The 26,265-nt window shown below is 35.1% G+C and overlaps 1 protein-coding gene across 6 annotated transcripts in view; it reads left to right on the top strand.

The window, feature by feature from the left end:
* KNDC1 (kinase non-catalytic C-lobe domain containing 1) overlaps positions 1-26,265 on the top strand; it is a 57,730-nt gene that overhangs the window by 18,346 nt on the left and 13,119 nt on the right. For 4 of the 6 annotated variants that reach the window (XR_005257391.1, XR_005257392.1, XM_038140901.1 and 1 more), the window contains 13 exons: positions 4,469-4,615; positions 6,763-6,880; positions 7,233-8,254; positions 15,474-15,588; positions 18,614-18,685; positions 18,788-18,849; positions 21,016-21,174; positions 21,520-21,597; positions 22,208-22,298; positions 22,469-22,631; positions 22,748-23,592; positions 23,699-23,843; positions 25,395-25,486. Coding sequence is in view for 3 of the 6 variants with exons in the window: in XM_038140901.1 (XP_037996829.1) it covers positions 4,469-4,615; positions 6,763-6,880; positions 7,233-8,254; positions 15,474-15,588; positions 18,614-18,685; positions 18,788-18,849; positions 21,016-21,174; positions 21,520-21,597; positions 22,208-22,298; positions 22,469-22,631; positions 22,748-23,592; positions 23,699-23,843; positions 25,395-25,486 (3,109 nt within the window). In the remaining 3 variants the exon portion in view is untranslated. Of the gene's footprint in view, positions 1-4,468; positions 4,616-6,762; positions 6,881-7,232; positions 8,255-15,473; positions 15,589-18,613; positions 18,686-18,787; positions 18,850-21,015; positions 21,175-21,519; positions 21,598-22,207; positions 22,299-22,468; positions 22,632-22,747; positions 23,593-23,698; positions 23,844-25,394; positions 25,487-26,265 lie in introns of those variants that run through there. The other 2 variants (XM_038140902.1, XR_005257393.1) reach the window with 2 other exon arrangements.

Raw genomic sequence — 26,265 nt, 5'->3', positions numbered from 1 at the left:
TACCTGCAGACTGTGGCTCTGAGAAAATCAGACCTGTAGGTGCATTTTGGGCCCCATTTTTTCAGAAGCCTTTTGGGGAGCAGGTTTCTTTCAGGCAAGGTTAACTGTAGTTAGAAAGGACGAACTGCACTTCCAGTATTTGTTAACCACTTCAGGCTGGACTATATGTTTTGTGAATAGTCTACAGTGGCTACAGAGCACTTCTAGCACACTCTGCAGACTTATCTAGAGTGCCAAATGAACATAAAGCTAATTTTTAATACAACAACTTCCAGTAATTACAATTATGCAGAAATGCATTTAGTTCATTTGTAATGAAGGAAAGTATTGCAAATAATAGAGCTATTTCCCTCTAATTTTCTCATTAAGTGATATTACTGACTTTCTTTTGCATAAAAATAGTGCATTTTAGAGTGACTACATAGAAAAATGACATAGGTAAATATTAAATGTTTTCTCCCATTAGTAATTTTCTCAAGCATTACCTTGAATTTCTTTATAAAACTTTGAGGTTTAATATCACACTGAAGCTTTCTTTTTTGGAACCCTTAAATGCTTTGAATTGTGAAAGGGTGGAAGTAGCTACATCTGTGCAATCTCAGTAAAAAAAGAGAAAAATACGCAAAGTGAAATAAGGGTCAGATAATGTCAAAACCGATTACACAATTTCTATAACTTGTCATTTAGTCAGAAATATTTTTCAGGAAGTATTAGTTGTATTATGGCCTGTCTTTTTCAGTTCTCTGGAAGACCTACAATTCTGAACTTAGTGGAATCTCAGTACAGAATATAAATGGCCATTATTCGTAATTGCTACATGCTTGTGCAGTCACTATTCAAAAGCTCTTTTGTCAGCTTTTTCCTGTAGTGTTTGTCTGCAAATGTGAGTTTCTGGAGATTTTCAGTAGTTTAGCTCTGTCAAGCAGTAATACAACAACGCCTCTGTCATGCTCTCTGTGTAGACTTGGAGCCTTTACTTCCTCTCCTCAATCTTTTGATTGGCAGATTTTAAAACTGGAGAAGATCATTATTGTTCTGATTGCACTTCCTGTAGTGTTAAATGATTATAAAATGGCATGCAGCAAGACAAGTAACTTTTGAATAGAACTTTAAGATGCCTTTTGGAATAAATTCCAATCATGATATAGAATTATAGCATGATGGCAGAAGCTTTCCTTGCCCTTGGTAAGTGCTTCCAGTACTTAGCCTGATCATTAAAAAAAAAAAAAAAAAAAAAAAAGTTGTAGCTTCACCTTTTGAATTACCTTTTTGGGTTTTTTTGTCTTCTTATGCCTTTGTGTCTTGGAAACCACTCTAGTATTAAAAGTTATTTTGATTTGAAGCTACTTGCATGATCATGACCTTCAAATTTTTCTCTGAAATATGTGAGTTCCCTTGTTTCAGCATGTTGCTGGAAGAAGGACTTCTATTACCTCAAATCACAATTACTCTCTTCAAACATTTTTTTTTTTTTGTGTTGCCATTGGGATTGTTAAAGGGCATATTATTTTCATAATGGCCTTCCCAGTAATGCATAACATAATGGTTTACCTGCAATTCTTCTTATGTTTGCTGGCTTTGGGCTAAGAGGGTATGTACTCTCTGGGACCAAATCTGGAGAGTTGGTTTCCTAATGTGACTTCGTACCTTTCCTCCCATCCTTTTTGAAGCTGACACGTGGTGCAGTCTTGCTGGCATGGTCTATATATTTTTGTAACAAGTGACATTTAGTCTTTAACTCCTGAGCCTCCTTAGGAATTTTGAAGAGATTGCTTAGGGCTTGTTTGGTTTTTCTTTTGGATCTCTCTGGAAATGCATGCTATTTATCAGCTATTAAATTATTACCCTGTAATGAAAAATGCTTATAATTCAAAAAGCTTTTCTCCTTATCTACATTTAAAACAAGTGGGTGTGAGGGCTTTTCTTGGGGGGGAGTGTTTTGTTGGATTTTGCTTTTGTTTCTTTTTGTGGTAGTGGTTTTGTTTGAGGTTTTTTTTCAGAAATTAAGGAAAAAAGCCCTCTTAATTATTTAATAAAATTCCTAATGCCCAGTTCAGTCCCAGAAGAAAAGTTTTTTGCCACCCTTTCTTATTTGTTACTCTCCGTAGAGCAGATTGAAAAGTCTTTATCTTGCTTGTGAGATTGTTTTCATTGAGAGCAGTCACTTCTAGTAATCATTAGGTATTTTATACTTAAGAATTTGCTTTATTTATTGCATATACCCATCTTGCTCTTCTTTCCCAGGAATTGAAATTTTCTTCCTAAACCCAGCTGTGCAGTTAAGTAGAAGCTTTTTGGTGCATTAACTTGGGGAATGCCCCACCTAGTGGATGATCGTAAGCGCATTTTCTCATTGCTCCATTAGGACACAAGGTTACGTTGGATTACCTTAAATATTACCCGTCTTTGCTGCCAGCTCGGGAAATTGATTAAATAGCTGGGTTTTCTTTCCCCTTTCACTTGTGGGGTGACAGTGGTGGTTTCTGGGGAGCTGGAAGAGGGGAAAGGTAAAAGAGAGATTTACATGAAAGAAAGTTTCAAGTTAAAAAGGTGTCCACATTCCCTGTAAATGTGTTAACACAGAAATTAGTTACAAGCTATGGTGCTTAAAATGGCCATCTGCAAAACTAGTTTTCCTGCATATCAAAGGAAAAGGAGCGACCTCTACCTTAACAGAGTGACTTTTAGTGTGTTGGGGAAAAAAGATCTTACTTCAGGGTTTTTTTCCCATCATCTTGTTAGTGGACTATTTGCTCAGGCTTGATAATTTTGTATCCTTTTTCCAACGTGGTTTGTTTCATCTTACAAAAAAAAAAAAATCCTTCTGGTCCGTCAAGGGTGTGGTCCAGTAGGCCTGCTGCCACTGAGTGGGTTATGGTAGTTTATGTGGCCCAGGGAGCAGGGCTGTAGGGAAAGTAACCCTTACTTTTGGAATAGATGAATGGCCTCCATTCTTCTGCTAAATCAAAATAAAAATCATAACAGTTCCTGTCTTAGTTCCTCTGAGATTCTCAAAACTCTTCAGTTACCTCTTCTGCTTAATGATGAAGTTGTATAACAGTGAAGAACTTGAGACTGAAATTACTGCTTCGGGGGAAAAAAAAAAATCTTTATTATCTAGATAAGGTGGCATATAGTCTGCTTTTCTGACACTTATCCTAATCTTGATGTGTCTCAAAAATAAATCAAAGCTTCCGAGCCAGCAGCCAGCACTGGTTTATGTGTTCTTGGTTTGGGGATGGCATGGAGGGGAGAGGGGAGGAGAGGAATTGTCCAGTCTCGCATACACAGCTCTTTCTGATAGGTGGTGTTACGTTTCCCTTCATGGAGGTGTCCCGCCTCACTAAAAAGTAAATCCAAAAGCTACCTGTGGAACAAGTACAATTCATACAATTTAGAGACAAAAACACACCTTAATGATAAAGTTAGGGGTGGGTGGAGGAATGAAATTACTTTTGACCTTCAAGTCAGTCTTCTTTCTAAGATAAGTGATGGTAGAGTATGTCGCAAAGGCATTAAAACCAATTTAATGTACAAGTGCAGTCATTATTCTATTTATGTATGTATCTGTAAATCTCAGAGGGCAGTGTTCAGTACATTTGAATTCCTGGCTATACTGCATCACCATTGAAATGTTTATCCAAACTTGCACTTATATTTGCTTATAAATTTTATACATTTAATAAATATGTTCTATGAATGGAAGATAAAATACAGGCCATCATGGATAAAATACATTGCTTAAGCAAATCTGAAAAAGTATTTAATTTTTTTTTTCTTTTTTGCCTCAAGAAGCAAGATAGTTATAAAATTAAGAGGTAGCTGCGTTGTGTGGGAAATCTACTGCGTTAGCATTAGATTCTAAAAAGTTGCTGGTTCACTTAACCCTAACCCATCATGAGGATGTGGGCTTTGAGAGAAGCAGAGGTGGAAAACATGGAGTATTTTTAAAAACTCTTTCATAAGTGTCTTCAGTGACAAGTAGTATTATGCTGTATTTTCACTGCTCCTTTATGCTTGATAGCATTCAAAAAATATGGCTATATAGAAAAGAGTTTTTTTCAAATAATATTTTGTTTCCCTTCTACGAGGAATGTCACTTCAATCTCCCTTCAATCAAACTTTTTAGCATGCTTCTAACTTAAACAATATTTACACAAACACAGGGTTCTCAGCTTTATATTTAATTATAGCCCGGTATAATACTTGTAGTACTGGTTATTGATGAGGGGAAAAAAAGAGTTCTAATTTGACCCCACAAGATTTCTTTTTGTTTGCAGCAGGTATATCCCCCAAAGCAGATCTGAAGCTGGTTTTGTTCATCATGTTTAAACTAAACCACCTTTCCAGTAAACTGTTACCTTAAATTTGAAAATAGTGTAGGCTTGTATGATCTTGAAGCTTTTGTGTCAGGACAGAAAGAATTGGTAACATATTCTTAATATGGGGTTTTTTTTAATTCATGCAGGCACACATCTACTCTTTGGGTACAACACTGAAAGCAGCAATAGAATATATTGTAGAACCTGAGACAGAATCAGAATTCGGACAAGATCTGCACACTCTACTGGAACAAATGCAAGAAGAGAATCCTGAAAATAGGCCAGATATTGAGGTAAAACAGCCTTACATCACCTTTGTTTTAAAAAAGGTGATACTAATATTTCTGTATGTCTGCTCATTAGTCTCTATTTATCTCATTAGTCTCTGTAATTATCAAGATGGTCTTGATAAGCAGTATGCTCAGGTTTTGCAAGAAAGCCAAGGTCTTTCCCGGCTCTGCAGAAATTCATCCTTTTACCCACTCTAATGGATATACAACCTGAAAAGTAGATGTAGGTGTTTGACAGTGCTTATATTTTTATGAGGATTGTGTGAATACACTGATGTATCTAAATTTTCTCTTTAGCTGTTTTCTTCCCATTAAATATTTGGTTTACAGAGAGACAGAGTTTCATTAGAAATAAAAGGACAGGCATTCTGCTGTGAAATTTGTGTGATAATGGGAATGCATTTAAGAAGGGGATGTAGGGACCCTGCCCCAGGAAGCCTCTGTCCCTTGGCATGTTCAAAGCAGTGTTGTTCAAAGCATTACTACTAACTAGTTTTTCTGTAAGTACATAAAGGCTTAGATATCTTTACTGGATTTTGTATTTTATTCCATTTAGCCTCTTATTTTACCTTTAGCTGTTAGAAAGTATTTGAAACTATATAGGATTTTCCGTACTGATGTTTTCGAAGAATTTACATTCTAAATGTTGGTTACCTGATAGAGTTATTTGACATTAATGTGCAAAATTTAACTTTAATGTTTTTGCAGGCTATGAGAATGTAACCAGAGAATAACAGTTGTGCAATGTGACTTTTCTTGGATTCAGTTCTCCTACTTCAGAATAGTGCTATCTACTTTTTTTTTTTTCTGGGGGTGGGGAGGGGCAGTGGAATGGGGAGGGCATAAGTGTTTCATTTTCCTGAATTGATAGTGTATATTCTAAATGGTATACCACCTATGATCAATATTTTGCAGGAAGAGTGCTGCAACAGAAGAATTAACAGATTCATTTTTATAAAGTAAAAAATATTGGCTCCCTGACTGAGGACTGCCCAGGCAGGAGGCCATACCTGATACAGAGCCTGCTTGGTCAGCTGCTCTATTTCTATTCATTTACTGTTGTCAGAGAAGGGATTGTATAGCACTCTCTCATCTCTGAGTGGTCTGTAGACCCTGAAAGCTGTTGCTGACTGTTGAAGTCATCCCAAAAATAATTAGTCTTGGTTAATATATGAGGGTCACTTTGTGAGTATGTTCTTTCCGTTCCTTTTCCACTGGAAAAGGGTGAACAGAGTTGTGGGAGCTATTTGGAGGGAAAGCCCCTAGACTTTTCTAGGTATTGTGCTAGATTTCAGCACAGCTGGATACCTGTCTCCCTTTTTCCTGTGCTTCCTCAATCCCATATGTGAACCAACAGAGCCAATTTCTTCCTTCTATGCACAGCAGCAGAGGAGGAGTTGAGTGGGAACTGCTGAATGGGGAAGTGAGAGCATCTCCTAAGAGCTGTATGAGGTCTCACCAGAGTTTATCTAGGAATAGTTACTGAGGAAATGGTGGGATGTATTTGGAAAGGCAGTTCTCTTCTACATCCTGCCTGAAGGGGCAGTTTTTAAATGTGTGAATATCTGTAGTTAATTATGTGTGAGACCAATGCTAATGCCATCAAATGGTGCCCAGGCTGCAGATTAGAGACATGAAGTACAGTTACTTTTTGTGATGTGATAATAATTGCTTTTTCTAACTGGGAATATTGCTTTTTAGATAATTGTATTTTGCAGTTTTTAAAAGATTCAAGGTTTAATTTTAATGTAATTTCAGTAATAAAAACATTCATCATCCTGCCTGTGTCACTGAATTCAAGTGAAACATTGGCTGTTTAAAAAAGTAATCAGCACTCTAGCTTCTTGCATTTTCGCTATGTTATTCATGAAGGATAACATTTAAGATAATTTTTATCAGTTTTCTTGATGTTCTAACTGTAGGCTAAAACTTGAATTGTATTAAATGACTTCATAATAGCCCATGGTAAAAACAAGAAATTAACTCAACCACATAATAGAAACACACAGTATAAAGAATTGGAGAAGAAAGATCTCCAATGTAGCATCATATAAATTCAGATGTACTGTGGGAGTTAACATCATTCGTGTTAGTTGAAATCCACAAATCTATTCATTATTAAATAAGTATTTAACATTCTTTTTCTCCAGAGCATTTTGTCATTATGTGAAGAAAAAATGAAGATTGCTTCATCAAGTAATATTTGTCGAAGCTTGTCTGCTGTTGGAAGAAGAGTTCTTTCAATTGAATCATTTGGTGCTTCTCAAGGTAACAGTAAAATGTATTTAGTCTAAAACTTCAGATTGCCTGACATATCTAATGATTTTTCCAAGACTGTGTTTGTGGGATCTCGCGTTATAGATTCCTTTCTAGATTACAACAAATCATTAGTAAATATTTGTAGATTGGTGATGGGGAAACAGGGACACGCAACTCCTAATTAACATGATATGTTTGAAGTGTCCCTTATGATTCAAAGTGATTTATTTGGAAATTGAGAATTTGTGTAACATACTAGAGATATGTAACAGCAATGGCAGAAAAAGCAATGTAAAGATTTACAAGGAGAGATTAGGAAGTTTAATACACATTTAATATAAGCATCTGTTTTTGTATCTAGATGTCTGTGATAACATGTGGAAGGGAAGAATGTGTCAGAGGAGTTTGGGATCTAAATTATATTCAAATGAGAAAAACAACATTGCAGGTGATTCGTCTGCAGTGGAAGAGGTGACGACTGCCTGTCATAACAACTCTTCTGTAGTTGCCATGGTGACTGACAGAGAAAGTGGTTTAAAAGAAATGCAAATTGATCTAGATAATGAGAAAACTCAACATTCACAACTTGCAATTCAAACTGAAGCGAGCAAAGAAGAGGACAAACACGCAGTGTATACTGACAGTTTTGCTAGTGTTGCTTTGGATATAAAATCATGTGTTATTGACCTGGAGAGAGATTGCCTTTTTAAGAAAGGTTCTTTGAGAAAAATGAAAACCTTTCCAAAGCTACCACTGGAACTTGCAGATACAAATAACTTTTTTACATCTGTAACCAACAGTGGACCACTAGATAGGAAAAATCACTTTGTAACACAAGAGTCACTACCTCTAGACAATAATAATGAGGTTACTTTTTCAAAGGGAAATCTCAATTCATTTGCTGTCAGTAGTCCACCAGAAATAGAATCAAGGAATCACCAAGTTGATGATCATCATTTAGAAGCACCCTGTGTATGCACGCAAGTGTCTGGCTTAAATCTAGAAGAACATATGTCGCTTATCAATGGTAAAAAGATAGGTTTTTCTTCATCTGATCACAAAGAAGACTCTTCTGGTGCTACCTCTGAAGTGCTAAAAACAGCTGATATGCTAAAAGGCCCAAACCAGTCAATTGCTGGAGCAAAAATGCTAGACAACTACATGGTGTTGGAAGACTGTTCTGAAACTTTTCAAGGGTCAAATGAAAATTATGTACCACATTTTAACAAGATGGATTCAGTATTAACAACAAAACCTAGTGGGAGCAGACATGGATCAAACCTAATTAGGCCACTGGAATTAAGCAACGGTGTGATGAGTGCAAACAATAATGAAGATAATCTTTGTGGAGGCAGAGGTTCAGAAATCAAAAATAATGAGCAGGTAGTAAAAATAAAGTCTTCATTATATAGTTGTTGTAGTCACTTATGTGGAGATGAGATGACTTAAATACTGTGTGATTTCTTTCCCCCTTGTCCACTTTAGCATCCCAGAAAATGGAATTTTGCTAGTCTGCACACTTTAAGAGTCAGTATTGGAAACACGGTGATCCTTTTTTCTTCTTAAATTAAAAAGTGAAGTGCTACAGTGAAATTTATGCTGTTGCAGAATCAACTTCCATTTTAATTTTTTAACAAATGGCGTCTACTTGTTAGTGTGTTAGAGCAGCGTTCTTTAATAGCTGATTGCATTTGTAAGAGAACAACCAAAGCATACATGTATTTTTAACTCTCTGTTACTGTCAATGCATAAATTTCACTACCTTACAGTGAGCCTCCCAGGTGCTTATGGAAATTGCAGAATTCCTGACTGTAAACCTGATCTCACTGAAATCAATGGCAATATCCCATCAGCTTCAGGAGGATAGAGTCTGCATTTTTTTTTTTAACTTCCATGTACATTTAAGTTTTTGGAAATTGTACATATACTATATTCGTTCTGTGTTCTTAAATTGCTGTCTCTGTTTGTTATGTATGTTTTACTATAGAATTTAAATATGTGCACAATATGATGGATATGTTGTCTCATGCATTAAGTCTTTATAAACAGCCAAATAACAGAGGGAGAATCTACCAGAGTTTGTTGATAGATAATTTTAATATGGTCTCTTCTCTGCTCAAATTACATGTCTCAGGGTGGACAAGTTTGGTCTCTGACTAGATGGTTTTCTTTTGTGCCGCACTCAGAGGTGTAAACAATCCAGGTGGTAGGAGAGCTGCTGGCTAAAGCTGCAGGGTTGTTTATCCTTCTCCAGCTTTAGAATACAGCAGAATAAAAATGAGCAGCACAAACCTCACATATTTTGTTTCCAGAAATTATTCTTAAGTGAAGATGTTTGGTTTTTTCCTTGCTTGTCTACTGGCAAGTCAGCCTTTTTCTCCTTGCCTGTCAGCCCATCTACCAGCCATCCTATTCAGTGGCACTTAGGGTTATATTCAGTCTCTGTCCGTCCCTCTTTTGACCTTTCCCAAACACCTCCTTTGGAGCACTAACCTAGAATTGTCAGATGTGTAACGAGCCTTTGGTTCATCATAGCTCAAAAACTAGAGCAATTGAAGAATCTGTCCCTTTTTCCCTTTCCTTTCTCTTCTCCCTCAACAGGTGTGCTTATTAAATTCATAGTTCAGGAGGATGGTAAATATGGTTTTAAACCCTTCAAGTGCATTCTTCAGACTCTGAGAAATAATCCATTTATTGTACATGCATCTTTTTTTTTTTTTTTTGCCATTACTTAGGAACATAAGTTGAGTGTAGTGATAGGGGTTCTTTTTTAAGAAGGAAAAAATGTGGAAATAAGACCTATATTCTGTCCTTACCAGATTACCAGGGCAAAAGTTTAAGTCTGGATGCATGAAGGTAGTTTTAAGAAAATAATCTTCCCCAGAATTATGGTTTTCCAAAATTCTTCCATGAAATTAAAAGCTGTAACAAATCTTATTTGCTTTTTTGTGGCAGTGCTTGTGACTGACACACAGAAAAGTAAACCAAAACATATTTTCATCTTATTCTGCCATTCTTCTGAAGTCTTCTTTTTCTTCAAATATTTCATTGTCAATTTAAATGAAGTGTCCTTTCAGCCTAAACAGAATTTCATTCTTGCAAACAAATTGGCTCTTATTAACAGTGAGATTATCCTGCTCTCACTGAACTCACAGGACAATCACTGTGAATTAGAAAAGGTAACTCTTATTCCAGGTACCCTAATAAGCAGTGTTGTAATACATAACATCTGAAATGAAGACAGCAGGGTAGTGGTTCTTTGTTATATCAGAGGTTTATAACTGTCTTTTCAATAGAAGAAACACTTGATAGACTCATGCTCTACATTCTCTTTTTTTAGGAAATGATTCCAGCAAATGTTCGGGTCCTGCCACAGAAAAATGTGCTATTTAGAAAAATCTTTTTTGTCTTAAACAAAAAAAGCAAATATACTAAGATGTTCTTTCATTATTTAACTGCTGTAGGGAGAAAAAAAACCCTTAAAGTATATTAACACCTAGGCTTCTGAAATGGTTTCCTGAAATGCTGAATTTCTAGCCTTGTAATCCTTTGTTTTCTGAAGGAAGGTCATTCATAGCTAGTAGTTGAAGAACTGTATAGCAGACTTTATTGTGAGTCTTCTTAGAGAAATGCAGTGGGTTAATGTTTTCAGCTTTTTTGTTTTCTTTTGGAGAAGAGATTTTATTCCTCAGGCTTCCAAAATACAGCAGTTTTTGCCTGTGTTATCTCCTGACAACTGAGAAAAAAAAAAGTCACACTGTGCTATCTCTTACATGACAAAAGTACAACTGCTGTCTCTCTCTCAAGTTCCCATTAGCCAGAATTTTACCAAATACGTTTTTTTTAAGAAAGCCTGAGTCTGAGTTTGTTCATGTACTGCAAAAGCACAAGAAGTTTGAAGTCCCAACTAATGTGATTTCTGCCTTGTGGGGTAAATAGAAAGCACCTCAGAGGATTTGCAGTGCTGCTCTTTCCTGAGTTCTCAATAACAGATTGGCATGATTGCAGCAAGTAGTGCTTTTAGAATTGTATCTCCAGCATTCCTTTCATGTTGTTTAGAGAAGGTGCAATACCAGCCCCATCCGGTTGAAGATCAACCTTGTCTACTCTGGAGAACAGACAGTTTTTCTTGCCTGTCAGTATTTCTCCAGTGGACAATATTTTTCTAATACTCAAACACTGCTTCTTATTGTTGTGTGCTTGAATGCTAGTAAGCATTACTAAAAATACTTGCTTGCTTTTGTCTGGCTACTGCAATGTATCTTGTGAGGGTTTTCCTAGTAATTTTTATAGTTTTGCATGCCATAAATAAATATTTTTCACTTCAAGTTTGAGTGGGGATCTTTTATTTCTCTAACCAGTTTCATTCCAATCAGGTGTGTCTCATCTCTAATCCTTTTAAATGTTCCTCTGTGATTTAAATGCTATGGCCTTTACTTGGGAAGGGTTAATGGAAACCTGGCAAATGCAAGTTTGTGTTTTGTTGGTCATTCATACCCTGTCAAGCATGAGAGAAGTGAAAAGCCATGTAGCTAGAAGCTGACACTTTAACACTGGGGAAATAACATGAAGGAAAGAAAAGTTGTCAATTCCCAAAATAATACTTGCTAAAAAAAGAATGATGAAAATCTTGCTTTGGCTATTTATAACATGCCAGCATTATGTTCATAAAATAGATTGTTGTCATAGTTGGAATGCTTTACTAAATTAGGGGGTTACAATTCTGGTACCAAGAATTAAGTAGAAGATCTGTTAAACAATCTTTGCAGCACTGCAAAAAAACCCATCTTTTCCAGAAGTAAGGTTTAAAATGCAATCTTTGGGCATAAACCAAAATGGCACCAGGATGTAGATATAGACAATAATGGTTTGTTTGGCTTTTTTATATTTTCTGACAAAATTTCAATGCTGTGAAAACATTTTCTTACTTTAAAAAATGGGTAATATAATTTCTGTTATGAAAAGGTCTGGTTTATAACATTAAAAAAATTTGGAAAGAGACATTAGATTATAATTTTGTTTCCTCTTTAGTGCACTGATGATAATATATTAATGAATGTTTAATAGCATTATTAAAATAATGGTTTAAATGAAATGGACTTATAAATGCTGAAGAGTTGTCTTGAGCTTGCTTTGCTGAAATATGTGAATAGATAGATAAGTAACAATGCATGCTACAGATGGTTTGACTAAAAGTATTTAATCGTACATTTTCCAGTACTTCAGATTTTTTTTTCTTGGTGTTTGCGTGGGGATTTTATTCTTAAGCTTTAGGAAATAGTAATAGCCATGAATCACAGACTTGCCTGTTAAAAACCAAAACAGCCAGACCTGAGACATGCCTAATTAAGAAGTTTTACACTTACATGTTTACTAAAACAAGGTTCAGGGGAGTTAGAATATGCATTATGTTAAAATATCTCAGAGGTGAGGTACCAGGAGCATTGCATTAAATACCTTTGTTTAAGGATTGAGGCTTAACTAAAAGTTGCCTCATAACCGTAGGTTAAGAAGTGTATTGTTTTTACTTTCAAAACCGTTTGAACCAGACTGCATGCATTTTTCACCACAAATGCAAATGTGTGATGAAATATGTCTTGTCATGTACCTTCACTACATGGGGTAACTTTTGCAAGGTGTTAGATGCACGAGTTAGAAGTCCCCAGCAAGTCTGAACCCTCAGTTTTCATCTGAAGTCTTCCACATTTCTCTTTCTGGTGGAGGAAGGTGGGAATTTGGAATAATTAGGACACTAGAAGAATGTCCTTCTCAGGTGTTTCTTTGAGGAATAAAATTGATTTGGTCAAGGTGAGGAGAGATGTGAATTGTAGTAAGAGACAATAGCAGTGCAGGTATTTATTAGCATGACAGAAGTCCAACTAGCACACAAATACCAGCTAACAATATTATATTTTATATCTTGTTTCTTTAGAATGATTGCCAGAAAAACAATGAGGATATACATGTAAATTGAAGTTCACCAAACTGTAACCAAACAGCATCCTTCTTTTTCCTGACTCAGTTTGTTTTGGCCATCCCATAAATGATAGTAATTCTCATTTATGCTAAGATTTATTTTCCCTACATACCTTTTTCTTCCAAAATAGAGTTTTTCTGGTACCTCTTCATCCTTTGTTTTTTAATCTATCATTGACACTTCTGTCTTATCATAAACTTTTGCTGCTGCTCCTAGGATTTATTCCTACTCTCCTGCCACACCTGAATTTCTTTCTGTCATTTCTTTCTTACTCTAAAGAGCTTGGATATCCCAGAGGTGATGAGAAATACTTTGCAGCTTTCTGCAGTACGACAAACTTCAGTCTCCAGTTCACAGAGAGATTCTTCTTTCCCTGGCTAGCCATTCATCACCTTCTCCTGAAGTGAAAGGTGATTTGTATATGCAGTAAAGGAAGTCCGTCTTTCTTTGCTGCAGCTTTTAGAGCCTCTAAAGACAAGAGGAGAGATTCTCTTACAGAGAAACATGTGGCATTAGTGTGTACTTACTAGAAGAAAATTCCTAAATCCCAAAGCCTTCTTAATGTTTTAGTCAGTCTGAAATTTCTCTTATGGTTTCTCTTCACTCATGTCAGCTGTGCAGGGTTAATTTGAAGATTTGAGTGCTCCTTTCTTTGTAAAGTGTCTGTGAGCAAAGACACTTGAGGCATGTGAGAACCACAGTGCTCTGGAGGGGGAAGCAGTGCTGCTCAGGGATAGTAATCTATCAACAGTATGAAGCTCTATCCTAAATGCTTTCTAGACTAACTCATTCTTTTGACTGTCTGTCCTTTTCCTTCCTGCTGTGTGATTGATGGCTTTTTATCGCACTGTTCAAGAGCTTACTTTTCTAGATACAGTAAAAGAACACATGGATGAAAGAATTTTGCTCTCCAGGGTGCTGATGATAGCAAAATTGGAGAATGAAACTGAATCTTATCACCTGGCTTCAAATTTGTCTATGCTGAAGTTACTAATTTTTGCAATGTGCCTCAGGATAGAAGAATAGCACCAAGTTTATTTTTATCTGTTGGAGATAGGCAGAATATGAAACATTTTCAGTAAATCAAAAGGTGTGTTTCCTGACATATTTTGTTTTAAAAAATGTAGCTCATCTGGTTCACCTTCAAAGAATATTTAAACAATATGAGCCTAAAGTATTGTGTTCTTTGAGAAGGTCTTCTGGTTCAAATTATTAACCAAGTTTCAGCTACAGAAACATCCTTCTTTTCTCCATAGAATGCACTGAAGCTATTTCTATTTGTTGAGCTTTATGAAAATTCAATGCAGTAGTCAGCTCATTATGTATCTCATGATAAAACCCAAAGAGCATCTCAGTAAAAGGATGAAAAATTTACTTTAGTAAATGACAGTGCAGAGGCTGATTTGTCAAAGTTAATGATGTAGTGCCACTATGTGTGGGAGAGACCCTTAGTCTGTAGATTTTACAAATACTGATTGGGATATAAAGGTGTCTGTAAAAGCAGCAAAACAGTTCAGAGGGGTTTTTGTTTGTCTCCTGTGCTTCAGTTTTGTAGTTAGGTTTGTTTTGATTGGTTTGGTTCATTTTTTATTTAATTGATTTTTGTTTCTTTGGGGGTTTTTTTGAGTGTGAAAGGGGTTTTTTGCAGAGTTAATCCTGAATTACTTCTGGTAATTCTTTTCCCTAACATGGCCTGAAATTGACTCATTCATGACTGCATATGTAAGAGAAAATGTGCTGTGCTCTTTTGAAAAAGAGTTTTTTGGGTTTGCTCTCACTCAGAGGTTTCTGCCTACAATGAACTTTTTAGTGTTCCTTTGGTAGATTAATGGAGATCATGAAGTGCAGCCAATGTCAAGAGCCACTACTAGAGATGAGCTTTTCCATTAGCACGGTTTGATCAGGAAGGTGTGTGTGCACTACTATAAATCTCCAATTCTTAGAAAATGTAAAGCATGTCTCTGAAGAACAGTAGATTTCCATGGAGCAGTATCTTTGTCACATTAAGGTATTATGCCAGATATCAAAAGCTAAATTGCTAGTCAGAAAAACAAATGCTGTTACTACAAATTGAGCAGCCAGTGATTAAAAACAAAACAACGTGCTGGGATCTCGAATAAACCTGTCATTAATTCTGTCAATATTGTTAACATCTTTCACAGAAGAACAAGAAATGTTGATGAAATCTTTAAGGTAAGACATGAAATGCAACTGTCAGGGTAAATCAGGTTTTGAATGTGGGACACTTTTGTAGATGGCAATCATTTGAATTTTTTATGTTTGTCAGTCTAGGTGTTGTCCGTATAATTATGTAATTATGTTTCATCATAACATATGTCTATTATACAATGAGCATTCTAACAGTCTTTTCTTAGTATGGTAAGAAAGACCTTCCAGACAGCTCACTTTTCCTGAAGGAATTAAGAAACAATTAATTCATTTATACAATTAGCTGACTGTGCCATGCTATTTAAATAATTGGTATTGGTAAGTGCAATAAATATATTTTCTTGTTACTTTTTAAGTTGAGTATTTTTTATATTAGGATTTACTTTTTTGCATTAATAAATGTTTTTAATTTGTGATAATTTTTATAACTTTCTGCATCCTCACTGTTTTTTTCAGTGGATCTCTCTAAAACTCCTGTTGTCCTGGTATGGTAGGCCTCTGAAAGACTATGAACTCTGGGCATTATGTCATGAGTGTTTATGTACTCTGCAGACTTGCATAGATTATCCAGGTATAGTCTTAATTATCATGAAGTGTTTTGCCTAGTTATTTATGTTCACTGTGTTAATATTTCCTTTGTTCTGTTGATTGAAAGGATCTTGACTTTTATTTTGTGTGCAGATATTTCTATGTTGATTCCCTTAAATTGTGACAAAACTCAATTTGGAGTTTTCTTCCATATATAGGTGAATGTCTCATATAGGTTTGTTTTTGTGGTTTTTTTTTTTTATTCTGAATCTTGATGGCTTTTGCAGCAGAAATTAATCTTTGGCTTCAAGCAGTGAAACAAATTTTAGACTTTTTGGGAATGGAGAATCTGTACTTCGACTTTTAATAAAAACACTTGTGACTTGTATCAAGCAGCAGGAAATAAGCTTTACATATATATATATGTGTGTGTGTGTGTAAACAAAAAGCTTCCTCTTTTGCCTGATTTCTTTGTGACAAATGATTCCTAACCTATTTTCTACAGTACAGTACTTTGTCATTTTGAAGTACCCAGGTTCTTGTCATGGTGTTAGTCCTTCCACATCCCCTATGCTTCAGTTTATTGACAAATTATCAGAAATAAACTTCTGAGAGAGGGAGAGGGAACTGTCCTTTGACAAAATTGGAATATGTTGTGTGCAACTCAGAAGACCATCCTAGACTGAATGATGGTTTAGCTTATATTAATGATAAACCTATAGCAGTTCTGATAAATAGAGCAGAGGTTTCCACCACCACCACCCTTTCTTTTCCTTGATTTAGAAAAACTTGCTTTTGAGAGTATGGGCAGGGATGAGTTTGAAGCCTTTAAGTGAATATAAACAACTGGATAGTAATGTACAGAAAACTTACTGCATCTCTTTGGATTTCAGCTTCAGTTATTTTATTATATAAAACTGCTTAAAAGGAAATAAGCCATAAATGAATATTCTGAACACTTTAAGAATTGTAACCCAAAAAACTTAGTATTTAATGTATCTTGTAACAAAAGGATTATTTCAGCCTTGTAGCATGTTCCTTATGTTTCTGAAGGTTTCAGATAACTGCACATAATGACTCAGATCCTAATGTAATATGCTTAGCCAGCCTCTGTTACTGCTGTCTCAAGAATGCATGTCTTAAAAATATTAGAAGTTGTCGTCTGAACCTTATGTAGCCTGTAGAAAGGAACATAATGATACAAACCACCAAACAGAAGACACTTTACTTAAAAATTCTGTATTTGACAAATAAAGCTACCTTGAAGTTGAATATTGGTTTCAGATTCAGAATGTTTCTGCAAGAGGATTCTCTCTGCCTGTTCTGAGGGGAGTGGTGCATTGTGGAAGGGTTCATAGTGGTGTTACTGCTTCATTGCCCCACACACACATATAAAGTTCTCCTGACATTCCTTTTGAATAATACTTAGTAAAGGTGAAGCTGATACATATTTTGAATACATCTCATAAAAAAATCCTTTGTCTTGAGTTACCAGTGAGACTGGTAGCTGATGAGCCATGGTTAAATATATGAAGCCGGATTATTTTTTATTTATTCATGTAGACAGCCTTTTTCTCCAAATCCTTCCTTGATTACACTTTTTTCATTATCCTAAGCAGGAATTACCTGGCTAAGAAAACATATCCCAAAGCTAGCCTCTTCTTCACGTATTTGCTAATTCAACTCAAACAGAAGTTGTTTGTAACCTCCTTTGGGACTTAACTTAATTCCTCTCCTCTTATCAGAGGATGTTGCTTACACGTTGCTCGTGGGTGATTCAGGGAGCCCAGGTGAGGATTCTTGTGTTGTACTGAACAAGCTGAGATCTGGTTTGTGTGAGCAGGGCGAGGGAAATTTACTTCCGACAAACAAAGACAAGTGAGTGTGAAGCTGCCTCTGCAGAAATAACCAGCAAAGGTTCTCATTTGGGAAAGCTTTGCTTTTCAAGACATATACTTCAGGTCCAACTTAAATATTGTTGAAGGTAATAGACAAGCCTTTATGTTAAGAATAGTGAGTAATTTAATTTTAGGTGTGGTTTGTACAGATAACTAAAAAAAGGAAAAGTGTTACTGCCTTTTTCCTTTCTTTTTTTCCCTCTTAGACCACTTCAATTAATTATATATTAATTAATATTTGTGTGTCTCTTATACATATTTAATATTTTATTTCATAATTAATACTTTTAATGTCTTAATCTCTTATTCAATTTAAGAATCTATTCTTCCAATACTTTGTTTTTTATAAGAAAACAGTGCATTTGATGGTAGTCTAGAAATAGAGGACTACAGCTGGACTGCAAGAGAACTACTTACTGGCCAATTGGCTTAATATATTAAAACATGTTAAATTAAAATATCCTTTGAAGTTAGCAAACAGACACAGTTTTGCCACAAGATTTTCAAATTTATACGACATGATCTCCTTATCTTAAGTTCCTGAAGACCTCAGATCATTTAAAATAGTTTTAGTAGTCCATTATCTCTTTTTTACCAATGGAAAATTTCATAGCCTTGCAAATACTGACCTATGTAACATTTCTTCACTGAGAAAGTGTGATTATAACTAGTTGTAAAAAACTGGACTTCATATCCTATTGCACCTAGAGGAGTTTTGGATCTGGCCTCTTGTGTGTCAACTTTCTCCAGATGATGACCCTCTATTTTTGTGGGGTTGAAGGAGGAGGAGACTTAAATTCTTAGATAAATTGACCATCTTTTATTGGTACCTTGTGAGAAGACTAGAGTATATCCACCTATTGTATTTATTTATTTTTGTTTTGTTTCTTTCCTGACCTTCCTTTTCAATGTTGGGTATAAAGAGAATAAACTTCCAGTTTCTTGTCTTTGTTCTGCAGAAATTGCTTTGGGTAATTACACAGCTACTGTCTCTTTATTGGCTAGTGTCTGTTCTAGCGTAAATGTTATTTAAAGCATCATTTATTTTAGGGTAATTTCTGACACTGTAAATTCTTTGTTAAAATTATTTTATTAGTGCTTAATAGCTACAAGAAGAGATACTTATTATGCCTTGCCCTTTTGTGTTTGGTTTTGGGTTTTTTTTTGCAGGGGTCTTATGTTTGGACTCTGTGCTGATTGACTGCCATGGAAGGATCCTCTTTGCTGCTCCAAAAGCTGAAGGTAAAATAAGAGACTGCATGTTCAGCTTTTATTTCTTTTCAGGGGAAGTGGAGAAGAAAGCAAACATCTTACCTTTTGTTTCTGATTTCTTTTCTCATTCAGAATCTTGTGATGTATTTTATTTACCTCCTGAAATTGAAGAAGAAGATGTGGATACTGAGAAGGTAATGTGGTAGGTTATGTAGATTGCTTTGTGCTTTATCAAAGGACAGTTTTATCCCTCTGCTAGTTGGAGAAGAAAGCTAAACTCTTCTAAGATTGTGTTAATATTTCTCCCAATGTTTCTTGGTTATCTGTGAGGCTTGTTTTGATATATTGATCTCTCATGAAATCAGTTACTTCTATAATTTTTCATTCCAGGATTCTTGGAATAACTGCCAAAAATCTGCTATTCAATGGTTTTCCATAAGACTTAATAATTTTCAGTTTTTTAGCAGTAAGACAGACTTTTAAGTCATTTTTTCACATTCTGAAGGTCACAGTAAGATCATTCACTTAGACTATCTGGGCAAAAGCCCAAGCATTATTCATACTTAGAAGACTGGATAAAAATATTATTATCAGTATGCTTTTACTTTGGAAACATTATGAATGATGTCTTTTTCCAATATCGTTTTCTTAGAGCTTTTTCCTATAGATAAAAACCATAAGGAGCTTTTAGAACAAAGATAATAAAAATGTCAAAAAGCTGGTGAATGTGTCTCCACTGCAACTACTTTTGAGTTGCAAACTGTACCACAGTGATCTTAAAAGTCAGGGGAACAGAATTTACAGTACCTTTCTGTTATGTAACAGAAAAGAGGTTAATTAATGCCTTTTGTCACATCAGTTCTTTGGAATTAGGCATATCAATCATGAATCAGAAAATAAAAGTTCATAAAAATCTACTAAAAACATTTCATTTTCTGTAAAGCTATCTGTAATTAGAAAATATTTTTATATCTCTCATAAATTTCTTAAACTGCTTTGATCCAATGTGCAGGTTTTTCAGAGGCTTCAGAAGCTTAAACTAGCCCTGAAATATAATACAGCAGTTTCACCAGCCAGTAGAAATTAACAATCCTAAAGTCTTTGTGCCTTGTTTTCTTTAGAATATCAGACGTAATCTGTTTCCTTGTTTTTCTACAACAATTATTCTATTATATATAGAATAAGCTGATGGGGTTTTTTGCCTTTTTCCTGATGGCTGTGTAACTTTCTAGTTATAAATTCAATTTATAGTCTGGAAATGAAGACTGTGTAGTGTCAGTCACAGTAACAGTAAAAAGGACTTTTTTTGAAGGTTCTGATGGCCTGGATTGCAAGTTTTTACTAAATAAATAAATTTAGGGTAATCTTGGAATTCTAAACCTAAGGGGAAGTAACTTATTTTTGTTTTGATTGAGCTGCTTTCTCCATTTCAGGTGGTTTTGTACTTATTAGTAGCTTTTGTTCAATGACTCAATGGAACTATTCAAAAGATTATTTTGTTTATAGGGAACTTACTTTTTATGTTATGTTCATTGCTGTTCACTTTGCTCAAAAGAGTGCCAGAAAACATTGTTCTATGAGAACACATTATTTTCTACTGTGCTTAGGGTTCTGTCCATTGAGCTTTTGTAATATCTTTCAGAGGCAGCATAAAGTATGGTGCTTTAAATTTCTTAAAATTGCATTTATAGCACATGGTAACATATGAAAACTAAGCGCTAAGTGGACTAAATCTGACTCTGAAAATTGTAATTCTTCAAATGAAACAAGAAAGCTGGTAAAGACCGAGTCCTTTTCAAGGTCCCTCATTGGGGCAACTTCAATTGGTCTAGCTGCAGGTAGCACAATAATTGCTAAAATAAATATGCAGTGCCTCATTCTTCTGACAGGTGTAATCTTCTCTATAAAATATGACTTGTGCTGGCTAGTGTGTAATTACTGTTACTTGCTGAATTATCATGACCTTTTTTAAGTAAATTGCAGCTGGCCACATTTTTAGCATAGAACACTGAAGCTTGCAGCAATTTTTTTACATGAGAAAGGAATTCTTCAAAATGGTTCTAAAATACATTTTTCTTAGGTAAAGAATAAGACAATTAATGCCTGTTACTCCAACAGTAAAAAATAGCTGCTGTTTTTGGCCCTGCATGCATAACAACTAGATTTCAGAAGTGGGCTGGGATTTTCATCAGCACCCTCAAAAGCCAAATGTAATCTGTACTTTAAAAGCTCTACTATTTTTTTTTTCTTTTTGGCAGGAAGTAGGGGGAATTTTTGGATAATTTGCTGGAATTGTTTTTGAAGTGGAGGCTTTTTTTAGTCTGTTTGAATCTTTCTTGTCTCTTACGTTATACCAATAGGTCTGTGTTTATGGTGTTGCTGCAGTTCTGTGGATGGCTGCAAAATACAGCGTTCCACTGAGTCACAAAGTCATACTGCCAAGAAAATTTAAAAAACTACTTCTGGATATGGCAAGAAAAAACCCTGAAGAAAGACCTTCTCTAACTGCTGCAATTAAGGTTATTAGATTTAGTTGTGTCTAAGGCCTCATTTTACTGTTTTTAAGATCAAAATAATAACTTGATACTTGTAAGAGACTGATGTCTAATTAAGTCATAACCAGTCACTTTGGGTTTTGTTTTTAAACTTACCTCCTTAGGGAGACAGAGGGATGTGTTTTTAATTTATATTGAAATTATCAAGGTGCTTGGACTTGGAGAAGCTTCATAAGACTTCCTAAACTTAGATTGCTTCTAAGCAATTGACTATATAAATTGACTATTTATCTTGACTTTGTCCTTGTCCAAGAATACCTCACTTGGTTGAAAACTTATTTACTGACTGAAAATTACAATTTTTTTTAGACATGCAATCATTATTTACTTGAACAAGGTATAAACAGCAAAGATATTTTGACATTATTGGGTAAACCCATCTTTAAGGTAAGAGTGCCACCTTTCTTTAATTTTGTATGTTTTTTCAATAATTTTGTAAATGTATTCCAGTAAGATTTTGTTGTCTGCAAGTGTAGCTAGATTTTGGGTTTGGTTTTGTTGGTGTGATTTTTTTTGTTTTGTTTTGTGGTTTTTTTAATGTATTTTCAACTAGTCTGTAAGTGTTGCTTTTCCTACTTCTTGCTGTTGGAGTGATCACAGATTGTGATGCTCTGACTCCACAATCTATATGGGCGAAGAACAAGTAGCTAATTTCATAATCTCTCTTTTTATTTAGCACCCCACAGAAGAAATTAATATATAATTGTTGGGTTCTGTTTGTGTTTCAAATGTGTTTCTATAATGCACACAGATTCAGTCAATCCATGGAACTGAGTTTATTCAAAACTTTGAGTACCAAGTTATCAAGATTTCTAAACAGTTCTACCAGTTCCTTAGAGTTCTGTATGTATTTTTTTAATTCCTCTCCTTAGCATGACTAGCTTGTTGCAATATTCAAGGTGTATATGAGGATTGGGCTTTTTTTAAGTAATGTGCTGAGCAGAATTTGAAAAAAGAAAATGCTAATATCAATTTGGGCTTCAATGTTTATTGTTAGGCTGTTGAAGAAGAAGTCTTGTCTCAAGATCATGTCCATTTTGAATTTAAAAATGAGAAATATGAAATGGACCCTTCAGAGTCAAGTCTAGGTAAGCAGTCAGGCTCTGACATGTTTACTCTGGTTTAGTATTCTCTAGTTCATTTCTCCACTTAAGATTTTCTCAGTCTGACATGCAATTTTTTTCTACCTAAATTGATTGTTACTTACTTTATGTTTATGTCTTACATATTGATCATCTTTCTGTGTTTTTGCTTGTAGGATTTGTGCCTTTTACCAGTGAAAGTAAACTTGTAGCAGTTAAAGGACCAGTACCATGCCAGATTCCACTAAATTGTGAGAAAGCAGCATTACCTGTTGCATTCACCTCTCCTGCAACTCACTTTAAGCCTATTATTTTGCAACAAGATGCAAATATAGCAAAGTTAGTATATCCTAAAGCAGAATAAGCTAAAGATTAAATGTCATTGTTAAATGACATTTGAATTTGCTATTTGAATTTTCCTTTAAAAATTCTTTGGGTTTTTTTTTTTTTTCCAGAGAAGTTCAAACACCAGTTTCTGACAAATTCAAGGAAGAGACAAGGAAAGAAAAACATATGAACCACAACAAATCAGGGTATATAGAAGACTCCAAAAGCTGTGGTATTGAGGATACACGTGTTACTGAAACTATTCCTGAAACACCTGAATGTGATTTACAAGTTCCAAGCCACTCATTCCAGATGTCTTCAGAAGAGCAAAACTCAGGCAATATGTTTGCTTCTACAGTTACATTACCATCACCATCTGATTCCTCACATGCTCTACAAGAGAAGAGCTTTTTATCTGAAGATGCCTCCAGCTCTTTAGCTTGTCCTACTTCTCCTAATTTTCTTCATATAAATAACATCATTCTCAAACACGACTCAGAGAAAAGAGTTCTGACATTTGTACCAGTGCATTTGGCTGTATCAGAGCAAATACCAAATAAGCCTCTTCGCTCAAGAATTGCTTATGATTGCTATCACAGTTTGCCAGTGCTACTTTCAAGTACTATTGCAAGTTATAAAATGAGCATGCAAGCAGAAAATTATGCCTCCCTTTGCAGTGTGCAAAGTCATGAGACTACTAATACAGAGAAGCAGTTTGATAAGAGTAGCTCTGTTATTCAAACCAACTGCCAAGAAACTGAGTGTGCAACCAGCATAGGCAATTTTTTCACTGAACAAGAACACACACCATGTACTTCAGTGAGTAAAGACAGCCATAATTTCTTCAGTGATGAAGTCCTGCCCCATCAGAACACAACAAATGACACTTTCCTACAGGAAGTGATTCATCTTATACAAGAGGAGTTTGCATTTGATGGTTATTTAGAGAATGGAGCTGAAGTTTTTGATATGGGTATGTGCATTTTCTTCTGTATGTTATTATCATTGATTTGTAAAAATATTGTTATTAATTTTTTCTCCCTCTTTTATTTGTTTCTGTTCTTTTTATTTTAAACAAGGGAACTTCATTTTAAACTTAAAGGGAATTAAGTTTGGTATGTTCTCTGATAGAATTTGTGAGAAGTTTTGTGACCTCTACTGGGATGAAAAGTTACTGGAGAATCTCTATCAGGTAGTAAATGGAGGAAGATCTTCACATTTATGGTAGGTGTTTTTCAACTTTGACCTTCTTACATTTGAATTTAATGTTTTTATCCCTACTTTGTAGAAGCAGGAAAGAATTTATGTTTTCTCTTCATGTATTTGTACTTGTTTCCTGTAAACTGTTCATTTCACAGTCTGAGGATTTTCAAAGCTTTTTCCATGGCAAACAGTGCTTATTGGTTCAGTCAAAAATATTTTCTACCACTCTTTTCTGTAACTCCGTCTTAGGATAGCTGAATAATGGAAACCCAATTCTGATCAATTACAACCATTGATGGAAGCTTCATAGTCCTGTTAGAAGGAGACTGTTTAATCGGAAGTATATTGTTCTTACTGTTCAGTTTATTCTGTTTGGTATTAGTTCTTTACACATCATGTGTTCTAATCACATCCAAGAAAGAGGAAGTTAATTTAGCTTTGCTAGAAATGTTTTGTTTACCTGGTTTAATTTGACTCAGTGTTCCTCCTGGCAGTGTTTTATAAGTAGCCTGTTAAGTGACAAAAAACAGCTAAATTTATTTCTCATTTTTCTTTTTAATTTTCAATGACATATGTATCTACCTGAAAAACAATTTTTAAATTCTTGTTTTACTGCAGCTCCAAATGTAGCACACTTTTTTAAAAGCATCTTGCTGAAGACTGTTGAAAAATGTAATCAATTTATGTCAAAGTTAATTTGGGGGTTTTAGAAACTAAAAATTTCAAGTTTTGACAAAGAAGCTTAGTAGGTACAGTTTAGAAAAACTTCATTGTTGAAAGGTGTGTAATCCTTACAGCAAATTTCATAGATAATAGATTATGACTTCCAAATACCCAACCTTGGTATGCTGGCCTATTTCCCATTTGAATTGGGATTTTTGAGGAACTATTGAAAATTGCTTGGAAGTTAGGCCCTTAGCTCCCCAAAGTTCAGTGATATGGTAGGAGACACCTGAGCTGTTGCAGCTGAATTACTGAGATGTATGAAGGGTTATCCTGTATATGAACTTTTGTTACGAAGTAGTTTTTGACAGTGAGAGATCATAATTTATTATCCAGACAAAAATGGAGGTCTAGCTTTACATCACTTGCAAGGCCTGTCTTAAAATATCTCTCAGACGCTGCTTACTGAACATTAGTTTGACAAAGACTATAGCAGTTTTTCAGTGTTAGCTTCTCTGATTTAAGATTATGATTATGATTCTAACTAGGGATGACTTAGAGTCAGTTCTATCCAGAGGTTGAATCCTGAGTGAAAACCCCACTACAGTAACTTGCAGTCCAGAGTTATGCCTTCTGTCTGTGCGTGCTCTGATCCTTCTGATCCTTCCATTGAAGTTTTGCCAAATGCTGTACAGGAAAATCTCTATCTTACTGTGCTTGAATAGTCATTTGAACATTTTTTTCTCATAAAATAACAACTGCAGCTGAACATGAAAACTTTAGGAATTAGATAAATGCTATGAAGCCTTTTTATGTGCATCATAGAGTCACTTGTAAGATCTCATTTTACTGATGTAAATACAGAAGTATAGGAAATATTAATTTTTCCTAGTCTCCTTGTATTTTCAGCATAACTGAGGCAGATGAAACAAAATGCAACAATATATTCCAAGATGTGAAGAAATCTGAAAGCTGTTTGGCAAGCGGTGATCAGACAGAGGGTGAGAAGGGACTTCATGTTTCTAGATCTTTGTGAGTGCTGGGAATCTGTCAGTGTCAGAAGCTTTGAGACACTTTGCTTGTGTCTTCAGGAAAGCACTCTGCTTAAACAGTTACAGACATTTTCACTGAATCTGAACATTATCAATGCCTTAAGGACATAAATATCTTTTATATAAAGCTTACATATGACCCAATGTTATTTTGTGGGATGTCATTTACTTTTACTTACTTTTATTTAAACAGATGTCTCTGTTGAAAACCCTAAGGATGGTAACTGCTGTGTGTGGTTTTCTTGTGTTTGAGTAGATATTCTAGTATCTACTATAAAAGTGGATTGTTTATTTATACTTCTTCAGTTTGGGTTTTACATTTCTCCTGACACACTTTGTGATTGAAAGTTTACAAAATATCTGTCTTTCAGTAACTGAACTCAAAACTCAGCTGGGACTAGTGAATCCTAATATTATAACAAAACCATTACCCTTTCTAGGCTTGGTGCATTGATGGACAGCTTCTATTTGGTTGCTGTTTTTCCAGTGTGAAGTTTTTTTCAAGATAGTTCATCCAAATTTCAGCATTTAAACTTGGTTACTTCTCTGTTTTGAGTAAAGTGAAAATGTGTGTGCTTTACAGAAGGGCTTATATACTTGTATTGTTCATTTTTATAGCAAAACATAAATTAGTCATTTTTCACTTGGCTGCTGTTGTTCAATATTGCAGTTTTCCATTTTGGCTCAGAATGATTGCAAGCATAGAGCCAGACTTTACCATGGACTGT

The sequence above is a fragment of the Motacilla alba genome, chromosome 6 (genome assembly GCF_015832195.1).
Source record: "Motacilla alba alba isolate MOTALB_02 chromosome 6, Motacilla_alba_V1.0_pri, whole genome shotgun sequence".
Lineage (NCBI taxonomy): Eukaryota > Metazoa > Chordata > Aves > Passeriformes > Motacillidae > Motacilla > Motacilla alba.
The sequence above is the reverse complement of the archived record's forward strand: the minus strand, read 5'-3'. Positions and strand labels throughout refer to the sequence as shown.